The following is a 12,568-nucleotide window of genomic DNA, read 5'->3' as shown; positions in this document are numbered from 1 at the left end:
CCTGCAGAAGGTAAAAGGATCTAGGGGCAAAGCAAGGGTGAGGACGACTTCTATGGCCATAAGACCTGAAGTAGTGCCGTATATTCACAGGGTCGCTCACAACCTAAGGAAGGTGGCAGGCAGGTTTGGAGTCCCCCTTGTCTTTTCAGCCCCTTTTAAGCTGGTGCGGCTCTGCCCCCGCACCTCCCGTGATCCTAAAGGAAGGCAAGGTTGTGGTAAGAACCACACCAAGCCGTATGCAAAATGCAATGTAGGAGTTGTGTACGAAATCCTCCTGGCGTGTGGCAAGTCCTACATAGGGCAGACTGGACGGTGCCTAAATGATCGAGCCAGGGAACATGAACAAAAGTTAACGAAAGATGAATTGGCGCACTTACCTGCGCACTGCAATGCCTGTCGCTGTGCACCTCTTTTTGAGGAGATAAAGATTCTGGGGAAAAGCCATGACCAGACTGCACGTGAACTGATGGAGGCTTATCACATAAAAAAGAAAGGCCAAGACTGTGTTAGCGATACCTCCATTAGGTTGTTTCAATCGGAAATAGATTTTTTTGATAATTGGTTGCCACACTAAGCTGATGTGTATTCTTGTTTGCTGCGATCTGCGCATGTTCTTTTTGCCTATATATGCCCACAGGCTGCTGTGAATAAAACAGTTGAAAGTTACCGCCCGTGCTGTTTATGTGTTCTCTCCCTCTGTCCCCGTCTTATTTGCGGTCATTATGATATGCATTACTCACATTAACTATACGATTTCCCTTTGTGTCAGAATTTTAATGCTAGGTGGCAAAAGATGTCTAGGCTTGTTCATCGTTTCAATCGCAGAGACTGGTGCACAGAAGCTGTATTCCTCAGTTAGACTACTTTGCTTGCTGGAACGAATTGTTAAACAGCCTATACGCAGACTATGCAGACCCTGTTGGCTTTTGACATCATTTTACCACATGTAATAGCCAACATACGATAGTTAGAATAGTACCTGTCAATGCGTGGTTTCCGTAGCAAAGCACCATGTCCCTCACATGGTGCAAACATGCCTCCGCATGTTGTCACAATGCCGGCTGAGCAGCTCCCTCGAAATGCTAATTGCAGTGATGCCAGACAGGCCCGCATACTTGCAAATACCACTTCATTTAGATGCAGAAACAATGTTCTGTTGAGTGTGCAATGCACTCTGCAGCTCAATGTCAAAGGCGCTCAGACGTGGCGCTGCTGGAACAGAAGGCCGAGGCTAAGTGACAGCGTTAACAAAACCCTGCAGTTGAAAAGCACGAAGCGGATGCGCATGTCAGGCCTGCCATGAGCATGCCGCAGTACGGGAATGTGAGGTGAACACAAGGCGACAATGTTTACAAGGTCCTGTAGTTCTAACCGACGCTGCTCACGGTCATCGAGTTTTCTCTGTTCTTGTGTCTACGCATGCCAGACCACAAGTGTTTACTTAGTTTATGTTTACTGCAATTCATACTGCCACTACAGCTTTGAGCCTTTCACTTCATGTAATATTCTAACGTGTTGCTATCACATTCATTGCTCCGCACTTATAGTGAAACTTTGATTTTTGTTTCTCATTCGGTTGCACAGGTCCTGTAGTTCTAACCGACGCTGCTCACGGTCATCGAGTTTTCTCTGTTCTTGTGTCTACGCATGCCAGACCACAAGTGTTTACTTAGTTTATGTTTACTGCAATTCATACTGCCACTACAGCTTTGAGCCTTTCACTTCATGTAATATTCTAACGTGTTGCTATCACATTCATTGCTTCGCACTTATAGTGAAACTTTGATTTTTGTTTCTCATTCGGTTGCACAGTGCATGCAATTTTCGGTCAAATTTAAAAAAAAAGTAAACAAGGAAAGGCTCGCATTAAAATAAGGTAAATACCATATCAGACGTTGTCAGCTATGCTTATTGCTTGAAAGATCTTCCTAGGACAGGCTGAAAATAGGACTTTTGAACAGGAGGCAACTTGTGTTCAACTGTCTCCTAAGCTCTTCCTAGACAGACGCTGCTACTAAAGGGGTTGCTATTGGGCTTACCATACGGGTCAGGTGCATGCATGCTGACTCCTCAAGGTTGAATTATCTGGCGAAGGCCAATTTTAGGATCTAAATAACAAATGTTTGGGCCAATAGAAATGCATGAGTGCAATCCGGGACCTTCGATTGAGATCGAATTAACTGAAAAATCAAATTGGCCGGAATTGCATTAACGGAACTTTAGTGTATAAATTATTGGGTTCATTCAGGTTTTCTCTGCCTAGTGTCTGTGAATGTCTCAAGCCTTTCTCTAATATGACACGCATACATCATTGAGACAGAGGCGTAAAGGGTTAGTTCTATGTGTAAGGACAAACTGCTGCAAACAGAGTCTACAGTATATATTGCCTACAATGTCAGATAAATATAATGCTTGCCATAGTGTTTAGAACTTGACTCCTACTTTCATTAAATTATATTTTATGAAAATTATCAACTAATACTTTTTAAAATCCCTGGTTTGTTTACATTTTTCTTGTGCACGAGTTTGTTGATCCTTTATTCCCCAAGATTTCACATTACATATTGTGTCTTTTTGAAAAGTTATTTCGTCATTTGCTGCTGGTATAAATTGTGCCTGCATGTTGGCCCTGCATGGTGTATGCTTGTGCTTGTTTTCTGGGGCCCATATGTCCTCAAAAAGCTGCTGTTTTGTAGCTTTTTGCCTGTAGTCCATTCTATAATTGACTAAGGCAAATAGAGTGTTCTTTAATTAATTCATTCATTGGCTGGGAAGTAGCTAATGATTTCCACTTCAGGTGCGAACTTCTTCAAAATGGTTTAATTGCTCCCTGGGTGGCTGTAGTGCATCATTCTATGCATTTTATGCAGCCAGGAGGATCCCCTTGGTTTTGAGCAGTCTCATGGCATATATGGTGATTGTTGTGAACAAACATACATACACATTCTGTCAATCTTGTAACCCATAACTGGTGTTCACAGATGGTTGTTCACCTATGCAGTCCTGACTTGATGACTTTGTTTGAAGGTTAATCAGCCACATTTATTTGGCTAAGGTATGCTGAATTCAAACTTCAGCCATGTTGTCACTGGCCGCGCAATGTGTGTCTAAGAACAAAGATCTGTTGTGATCTGCGCAGGTGTGAACATGCAGGTTCAGGATACTTTCTCATTGATCCTGTGCTTCGGCATGGCAAGGATGGAGAGGTCTTGCCATTGGACTGTGTCCAGTGCCAGACAGTACTGACCAAGTGCCTGGGACCCTTCGATGGCTGGAAGCAGAAGCTGGAAGTGAGCCGCGAGAGTGGCTACAACTTTGTCCATTTCACGCCCATTCAGGAGTTGGGGGACTCCTTATCGTGCTATTCTCTCCGCAATCACCGCAGGCTAAACCCTATGTTTAGCACGCCAGATCGCACGTACGACATGAAGGATATGGAAGAGCTGGTCAACATGATGTGTGACGAATGGAAAGTGAGTATTTGCACAAATTATGACGGCATGTACCATGATTTAAATGAGAGATGGAGCGGCAGGGAGAAGCACTCAAATAAGATTGATGGTTTTGAGTCTCTCAGCACATATGATTTGCATTTTTAATGGGTTAGCATTCTTCGTGTACATCATGCACTTTATGAGGGGTCTCTGTCTTTCTGTCTGTCTGTCTGTCTGTCCGTCCGTCCGTCCGTCCGTCCATCCGTCTGTCCGTCCACCTGTGTGCACATGTATGCGTGTGTATGTACATTATGTTATGTTTGTATCTAACCATTTTTCCGCCTACCTGGCTCATAGAGTAGTCAGTGGTTGAATGGTTAGCTTATCAGGCTGCTGTACTGACGTAGCAGGGTTTGAAACCAACCATCGGATCAACTTGGGTCACTGAGTATGTGCCATTGTGTACTTGCGTGCCGCGGTTCAACGAAGCTTTCTCACGCTGACATGAGCCACTGTAGATGCGGGACTGGGTAGGCATTGTTGTTCGAAGAAACCCTTTTACGCCGACTTGGAGTTCTGGGTATGTGCCACTCGGTTTGTACTGGTCTTTGATGCTAACTAGGCTCATTGGGTGTGCGCCTGTAGGTGTGTGCCGCTCTTCAATGAATGCCTTTGACACCAATTTGGGTAACTAGGTGCGTGCCCCTGGGAATGTGCCACTGTACAGTGACAAATAAGATGCCTTGAGTTTCTCCGATGCTGAGCTGAATCGAAGCAACATCAAAGGGGTTCCTTATGCACAGCAAGCTGACGCATTAGGCACAAGTGCTCTGGGTACGTGCCGCTCTTCAATGTCACCAACTTGGGTCACTGTGTATGTGCCACTGAGCACGTGGAAAGCGAGGAAACAATTTTCTGCACTTGCAGGCACCAGTGCACCACACTTCCTGTCCTGGAGCCCATGCACTGACTTCTCGGCAGTGCATGGCCTCCAATTGCTTCCAAAGTTTTTATGCAGTTTCTGTGTAAAAATAATAAAAGCTAGAGGCTTAGAACTTTACAGAATTGTGGAGTAGTCCTTCTCGATGCTTGTGGCAGTTTCAATATGTCTGAAAAGCAATTTGGAAGCGTTCTCTTGAGCTTTGAGTAAACTGAAGTAATGTATCGGAGCACACAGCAAGAAAGAAGCACATATCAGAGCCAGAAGTACAGTGGAGAAGCAGGAGTGAACCTGACACCTTGCCAAAGTTTGAAGGTGCTTCTGTAGTGGCTTATGGAGTGGTGTGTTGTATGATGTTATGTTCCACTATAGATCAAGGCATGCTCTTGAAAGGCTCTCTTGTATAGAAGTATAAACAGAAAGAGCAAAATGGCAGTGTCATGTGTGTATGTGTGGCGTGGAAGTTTGCCGTGCGTTTGGAGAAATAGTGGATAGCTGGTGGGAGTGTTAATAACAGTTGATGTGCAGTTACTAAAAATTGAACAATTCTGCTAGGGGTCCATAGGAGCTCCTGGGACTTTTTTGTGTATGTTGAAACTGAACAAATCTTTTTTGCCACCCCTGTCCTGCAGCCACTATGCTGGTGAGTTGTCAAGATGGATAATGATTGTCTTGTTTAGGATTGGTTCCTTTTGTGGTTTGTTCTTTATTTTTTGTTTTTCATTTTTTTCCACTGCTGCATCTTGTCCAGTTATTCTTTAAAGGGCCCCTCTACAAATTTGGCACTTTTAAACAGACAAGTACAGTGTATAGAATGCATGCTTATGATAGTGACTGCAAAGTATTTACACTGCTGCGCACTGCAAGAACAGCTGTAATTTTGAACCAAACACCGCGCGCCCTTCTCAAAGGAGCCATGCTCCCAGCCACGCTCCCAGCTGGAGAGTCGATGTCGGACGAACAAGTGCGCCTATGTAATTTGCATTGCTGAAACGACACTCGCTGTGACACGTGACTTTGAGAATTATTTAAGGCTACAGCAGTTATTTGTTTGTTCTTTTGCCTTACTAGACAATTTAAGAGAAATTATAAAACCTACAATGCAAGTTTCTGCTAGTGTTTGTTCTACTCTCTGCCCTAGTAAGAGGGACATACCTCCACTTCATCTGCTTGTTCTGATGTCGTGCAGTCATGCACGCAGAAAACAAAATGATCTACTATTTTCTACTGGGTTCCAGTGTCCAATTGTGCTCTTTGATCTGCTTGTGTTTGCCTAAGTTCTTGTCTGGCACTAACTTATGCACCGCTAGTCAGGTGTTCTCATGTATAGTGCGCAAACGAGATGAATGAAACAGTTCGCATGCGAGACCGTCATTGGAAGCAGCACGAACACAAGAGAGAAAAGAAAAAAAGGTGGAGCCTGTGACGTATCCGTCATGTGGTCCTTCGGCATCGGTACAGCAGGACACAGGCAAGGAATTGTGTTTGCCGAGCCTAGATGGCAAGTGGAGAGAGCGTCTATGTTGATAGTGAAGCTTGCCTCCTGAAATCATGGGTTTTTTGCACTCTAAATATTTCTGTCTCTGCTATTAATGAATTAATTTGAAAAGTTCTGGTGGTAGAATGCTCCCTAGAGGGCACATAACAACTTCCATCATATAACTAAAATTTGCTGTGTGGTCTGGTGAGGGGCCCTTTAAAAAATTGTGCACTTTTAAGTACAGGCTATAGAAAAGTATTACATTTATTATATATTTTTTTTTTTACATATGACACTGTCTCTAACTGGAGACATTGCACGAGTGCTTACAGAATTTTAAGACAAATCAATAAAAGAAAAGTAACATAAAGCATAGTTTCTGACCTCTTTCAGAAATTGATAATCATAGTGCAGTGAACTCTCGTTAAGGTGAACTCAGTTAAGCCGAATTCTCGCATATAAGGAACAACATGAGAATGTTTGTTTGGTTTGCCAGAGACTCAGCAAAAAAATATAAAAAATATTTAAAAAAATCCGCTTAGGACAAACTGCCTCAGACATGCTCTTCAGTTAAGAAGCACATTCGGAGTGACTGCCACCGCTACCGATCCTGGAGACTTGGGTGCCTCGATGCGCCGCGCCCGGGCCGCACGCATCCAGGCACCCTACTGGAGGCCTGCTGCGCACATCGCCTGTGGACAGAGGCAAAAACAAGACGAGGAAACATAAAGAGACGGTGACATTTCACTTTGCGAATGCGGGTGACGTGCAACCGTATGGGTGCTATAGCGCATGTGGAGCTATTGGCCCTCGGTGCGCCTAGACTGTCCGCATCGCAGATCATATTCAAGACAGGGCTCATGCGGCTGTGCCATACGCAGCAGCCGCCGAAGTAGAACGCCTCTTTCATTCGCTTACTAACTAAATTGACAAGCATGGTGTCTGTGCGCACATGTAAACATGAGCACATCACACTCGTTGACCACGGACGCTAACCCGCCGTGGTTGCTCAGTGGCTATGGTGTTGGGCTGCTGAGCACGAGGTCGCGGGATCGAATCCCGGCCACGGCGGCCGCATTTCGATGGGGGCGAAATGCGAAAACACCCGTGTGCTTAGATTTAGGTGCACGTTAAAGAACCCCAGGTGGTCAAAATTTCCGGAGTCCTCCACTACGGCGTGCCTCATAATCAGAAAGTGGTTTTGGCACGTAAAACCCAAAATATTATATTATTATTATTATTACCACGGACGCTCGCTGTCGAAATGCTGGCGTAAGGAATAGCGGCAGCAGCAATGAGCAAAGTGACTTTCGCGATGTCTATCGTTTCAACGCAAACTAAAGCTTGTGCCTCATAATTCAGACGCTGTGATGTGCTGAAAAAATACAATGACCAGCTGGTTTGGGAGATCATTGAGGCAGTCGAGATTGCCAGACTTCGTGACCAATGTGTTGGTACGCTGTCTTTGTTACTAACAAAAAAAGAACTTGAGCTATTGCATGTACAATCATTATCTTGAGTGCGAAAAAGTGAGTGTTTCACATGATGTGCATTGACATGTCTGTGACACTTATGTGCAAAGGTATCCCTGTTTCTTTCAAATAAATGTTGTTGAAAGTCGGCACATGTGGTGTCGTCTTCTCGTCTCGTGTCCCGTCTACGTTTTGCACTGTTAACACCATCACCGCGTGACCACGCGTGGCTGAAGTACAACACCCCCTCCCTCCCCTCCCGGTGCCATGCGCACAATTGAAGGCGGTGCGCTCCCCCCTTTAAAATTATACTTCTTATATGAACTGCATTTCCAGGACAACTCAAAATTTTGTAACAGTGCATGTTTTATAGGTACAAACTGGCAAGCATGTTGATTTATTTTACAATACTGTTGTTATTTATGTCACTGTTAATGGTACCTGTGTTCTGCAACATGTATTTCTATAATTTTCACTGACCTATGTCACATGTTGGCAGAGGCAAAAGCAGTGATGTACATCTGTAATGTCTTTCCAGGTATTGTCATTAACAGATGTTGTGTTGAACCACACAGCCAACGAGACTCCTTGGATCAGGGAGCACCCTGAGTGTGCGTACAACCTCAAGAATTCACCGCACCTCAAGCCAGCCTTTCTCTTGGATGTTGCCATCCACTGTTTCAGCCTTGAGATCTCCAAGGGAAAGTGGGAGTCTGAGGGCATTCCTGCATCCATCACACATGAGGAACATCTTGATGTACGTGAGTCCCCTTGATGAGTCTGATGCTGCCCCACTCGGCAATTTAACAACTTGAACGCCCCTGGATTACCAAAAAAGGTTAAAACTTAGCCCAGAAGCATTAACCCTTTGTAGTTATGTGTGTTTACCCAATCACTAGTCCATAAAACGCACATACAGAAAACTGTCATCCTGTCGCTGCTTCACGGCACAAATCTTGCGAAAATCTCTTTGAGCACGAAGAAAGGAAAAAAAGAAGTGCTGCCCTCGTCTGGAAACATTGCAAAGTGCACTTATTACCTGAGAAATTTTTAAAAAGTTGGCACTACAAACCCAAATAACTGGCAAATGCGAGCACGTGCTTCATGTAGGGCACTATCCGACATCTTAACAGAATGGGTTCGTAGATACCGATCAATTTATGCCAAGCCATCTAGTAATATGTACTTGGGTTACTGCTCTTCCCTGGTCCACAAGTGTTCTCGAGTTCTATCCGCGAGTGTTTTCTTGTTTTCAAATTGTTGACGTTGAACTAAACTCAGGCCCCAGTGGAAGTGACACTTTGCAGAATAACGATGTGTTAGCGGCTGTTGCTGCGCTGTAATCGAAATCTGACTCATGTCATGTGGAATTAGTAAACATGCTAGCAGAACTATAAGTGAAAGTGTTGGATCTAGCCTCGAGGCTTGCTACCATTAAAGCCACTCATAGAAGCATTCCCTCGTCGTCGTGTCATCTTTTCACCGTGTGTTCGTCCCTTTTAGCGCTACCATCAGTTTTAAAGAATGCATCACCAACTAGCCCAGCACCAAGTTTTATTGAAGCCACTCTTGGGTCGCTTGATACTGCACAAATAACTGCCAGTCTGCCTAACATTCTTGACAAGGTTATTTACAATGAAACTACTGCACTGAACTCCCATGTTGATGAACTCGAGGGCAGATCCCGTAGAGATGATTTATTATTCTATGGCATCGCTGACACGTCATGGAAAAACTGGTCTCAAGCTGAAAAGTGTGCACATGATGTCTTGTGGGAAACATTAAATCTTAGTGTTCGTGATTATGCAATGTCTCACACCCGTCGGCTAGTGTAGTATGTTAATTATAAGAGCCGTCCAATTTTTGCCAAATTCAAGTTTTTCAGAGCTTTATAGTGCTATTCTTGCCCAACAGGGCAAGCTCAGGGGTTGTGGCATTTCAATTGATGAGGGCTTTTGTTGGGCCACAAGGCAATTGTGTAAGAGAATTTGGCAAGGACAACGGTCAGCAGTTCACGCTACAGTACAGTAGGCTGTACATTAACCAAAAGTGATACATGTACAATGCCATATTGGACACAGTTTGTGAAATGTTCTCATGTGTCTCCTGCACAACTAACAGCCTTGTTTGTGCTTCCGGCCCTCGTAGCTCGCCCACCCCTTTGTAGCTATCTTAAAACCACGCTACCAAATCTGCTTCTATCTTATGCACAAATGTGCGCAGCGTATGCAGTAAACAGGACGCCTTGTCTTCCATTATTAATACATGCTCAGCTGATGTCGTCATTCTTACGAGACATGGCTTTCCAATGCAGTTGCCGAAAGTGAAATCTTAGGGTGCATAAACGCTTAGAAATTTTATCACTGTGATCGTAGTCTGTGCTCAGGAGGCGGTGTCCTCAAGGCCATGCGTGGTTGTCTAAAATCCAAGCTGTCATCCTCACAACACCTTTAGAAATAATGTGCCTACAAGTATCAGTAGGTTATAGAGACTTCATTTTTTATTCCTGTTACCTCTCGCCCACTGCTTGTAATACTTTCTGCTCTAACCTTCACAATGTACTAAGCTCATTAGCTTTACATTTCTCTTCGCTTCTGGTGTTTCTAGTTAGCGATTTTAATTTTTCCGCCATTAATTGGCATACTAATCCATCATTTTTAAATGGCAGAGATCATACCATACCAATGGCAGAGACTGACACCATACAACCTTCGCACATCCCCTGGGCTTCTCCTGTTGTGCTGGTCAAAAAGAAAGATGGCACAATTCGCTTTTGCGTGGACTGCCAGCAACTCAATAAGGTCACCTGGAAGGACGTTTATCCACTACCTCGTATTGACGATGCGCTAGACTACCTCCAAGGCACCGAATTCTTCTCATCTTTAGACTTACGATCCGGATACTGGCAAGTGCCAGTGGATGAGTCACACCATTCAAAAATGGCCTTCATCACACCTGATGGTTTATTTGAATTCACCGTGATGCCATTTGGCCTGTGTAACGCACCTGCCATATTTGAAAGAATGATGGACAACATCTTGCGCGGCCTCAAATGGCAGATATGCCTGTGTTATCTGGACGACATCGTTATCTTTTCACCGGAATTTCCTTCCCACTTACTTCGACTTGAACGCGACCTCAAGTGCATTGCTGATGCTCGCCGCCAGCTTAACGTCAAGAAGTGTCACTTTGCTGCCCGGCAGCTGGTCATCCTTGGCCATGTCGTGTCGAAAGAAGGTGTACTCCCTGATCCGGCGAAACTACAAGCCGTTGCCCAGTTTCCGCGACCAACGACCTTGAAAGAACTGTGCAGCTTCATTGGGTTAGCATCGTACTTCTGCCGTTTCATCCGAAATTTTGCCACCTTAATAGCACCTTTAACACAGCTTCTTCGTGGTGGCCACAACCTTTCGACCTGGTCACCGGATTGCAATGCCGCATTCACAAAGCTGCGTTGTTTCTTGACGTTACCACCAATCCTGTGTCATTTCGACCCAAGCGCTCCAACTTAAATACACACAGATACCAGTGGCGTTGGCCTTGATGCCATTCTCATTCAGAAAAAGGCTGGCTTTGATGAGTACATCGTTGCCTTCGCCAGTCGTGTACTCAGTAAACCTGAATCAAACTTTTCTGTTACAGAAAAAGGATGCCTGGCTAAATTTGGGCCATAAACAAATTCCGTCCGTATCCCTATGGCCGCCCATTTGACGTGATAACTGATCACCATTCGCTGTGCTGGCTGCATCCTTAAAAGAACCATCCAGTCGTCTTGCTCGATGGGCCCTTCGACTGCAGGAGTACGACATTCGAGTGCTGTACTGTTCTGGCCGAAAACACTGGGATGCGGATGCCTTGTCTTGTTCGCCACTAACTGACGAGGTTAGCTCCCCGAAGGCCTAATTGTCCGAGTCTTCCTTTGCTGCCACGGACATTCTTCTGGAACAGAAGAAAGACCCATGAATTGTGTCAATGCTGAGTTTCTTGTCCACCCCATTGACTCCCACTACCAATTGCGCATTACGTCGCCAAGCACATCACTTCTCCATTCGTGACGGGCTCTTGTATCGTCGTAACTACCTCCCACACGGCTGCAAATGGTTGCTTGTCATCCCCCACCATCTGCGTTTGGATATTTGTGCAGCTTTCCATGACGACCTCTAGTGCACGCATGCAGGTGTACTGAAGACATAGGCGCGTCTACGCCTTCGTTACTACTGGCGGGGGATGTATCGATTCATCCGTCATTATGTCCGCTCCTGTCTCGTTTGCCAACGCCGCAAAGATTCCCCTTGTCGTCCAGCCGCCCCATTGCAGCCTTTGCCTTGCCCTGCACCTGCTTTTGATTGAGTAGGCATCGACATTTATGAACCTCTGCCAACCACATCAGATGGCAATCGCGGGGTAATCGTGGCCATTGACAATCTTACGTGCTGTGCGGAAACTTCTCCTTTGTCCAGCACTTCTGCACATGACGTCGCCTGGTTTCTCCTGCGCCACATCGTCCTTCGCCACGGAACTTCCAGGGAGTTTCTCAGTGACAGAGGCCGCGCCTTCCTCTCCTACGTCATCGAAACTCTCCTCAAAGAATGCCGCATCATTCATCGCACCACTACTGCATATCATCTGCAGACTAATGGCATGACTGAGCACTTTAATCACACTCTTGGTGACATGCTGGCTATATACGTTGCATCCGACCAAAGCAAATGGGACCATGTTCTACCATTTCTGACCTGCGCTTACAATACCACCACAAAGGCTGCCATGGGATTTTCGCCCTTCTTTTTCCTGTACGGATGCGAACCTTTTGCCACAATGGATACTATCCTTCCGTACCACCCTGACACCACGGAAACCACCACCTTATCTGAAGCTGCTGCACATGCAGAAGAGTGTCGCAAGCTATCCTGTATGTTTACGTGAGAAGATCAGCAATGCCAGAAGCACCATCGAGAAACTTCCCATGCTCCTAAGCGAGAAGCAAGGAGATTAACCGAAGAGCCCGATTTTTATTAGTCATATGATAAGTGAACAAACACTGACACCAAGGACAACACCAAGGTCTTTGGTGTCAGTGTTTGTTGGCTTCTTATCCCATGCTCCTGTATCCTATGCTCCTTTCTCGCTAGTGTGGCTTTGGGTTCCAGCCAAACTGTCACCAAAACTCGCGTCGAAGTACCAGGGCCCATACCGTGTGATCAACCAAACATCTCCAGTCAAATATATCCTGCAGCCTCTG

The 12,568-nt window shown here is 45.3% G+C and overlaps 1 protein-coding gene across 3 annotated transcripts in view; it reads left to right on the top strand.

The window, feature by feature from the left end:
* Positions 1 to 12,568, top strand: part of LOC135906131 (glycogen debranching enzyme) — a 130,535-nt gene that overhangs the window by 25,487 nt on the left and 92,480 nt on the right. For all 3 annotated transcript variants that reach the window (XM_070525879.1, XM_070525878.1, XM_070525880.1), the window contains 2 exons: positions 3,140 to 3,473; positions 7,865 to 8,083. In XM_070525879.1, the coding sequence (XP_070381980.1) occupies positions 3,140 to 3,473; positions 7,865 to 8,083 (553 nt within the window). The remainder of the gene's footprint in view (positions 1 to 3,139; positions 3,474 to 7,864; positions 8,084 to 12,568) is intronic.

This window comes from Dermacentor albipictus, chromosome 9 (assembly GCF_038994185.2).
Source record: "Dermacentor albipictus isolate Rhodes 1998 colony chromosome 9, USDA_Dalb.pri_finalv2, whole genome shotgun sequence".
Classification (NCBI taxonomy): domain Eukaryota; kingdom Metazoa; phylum Arthropoda; class Arachnida; order Ixodida; family Ixodidae; genus Dermacentor; species Dermacentor albipictus.
This window is presented reverse-complemented; position numbering and strand designations above follow the sequence as displayed.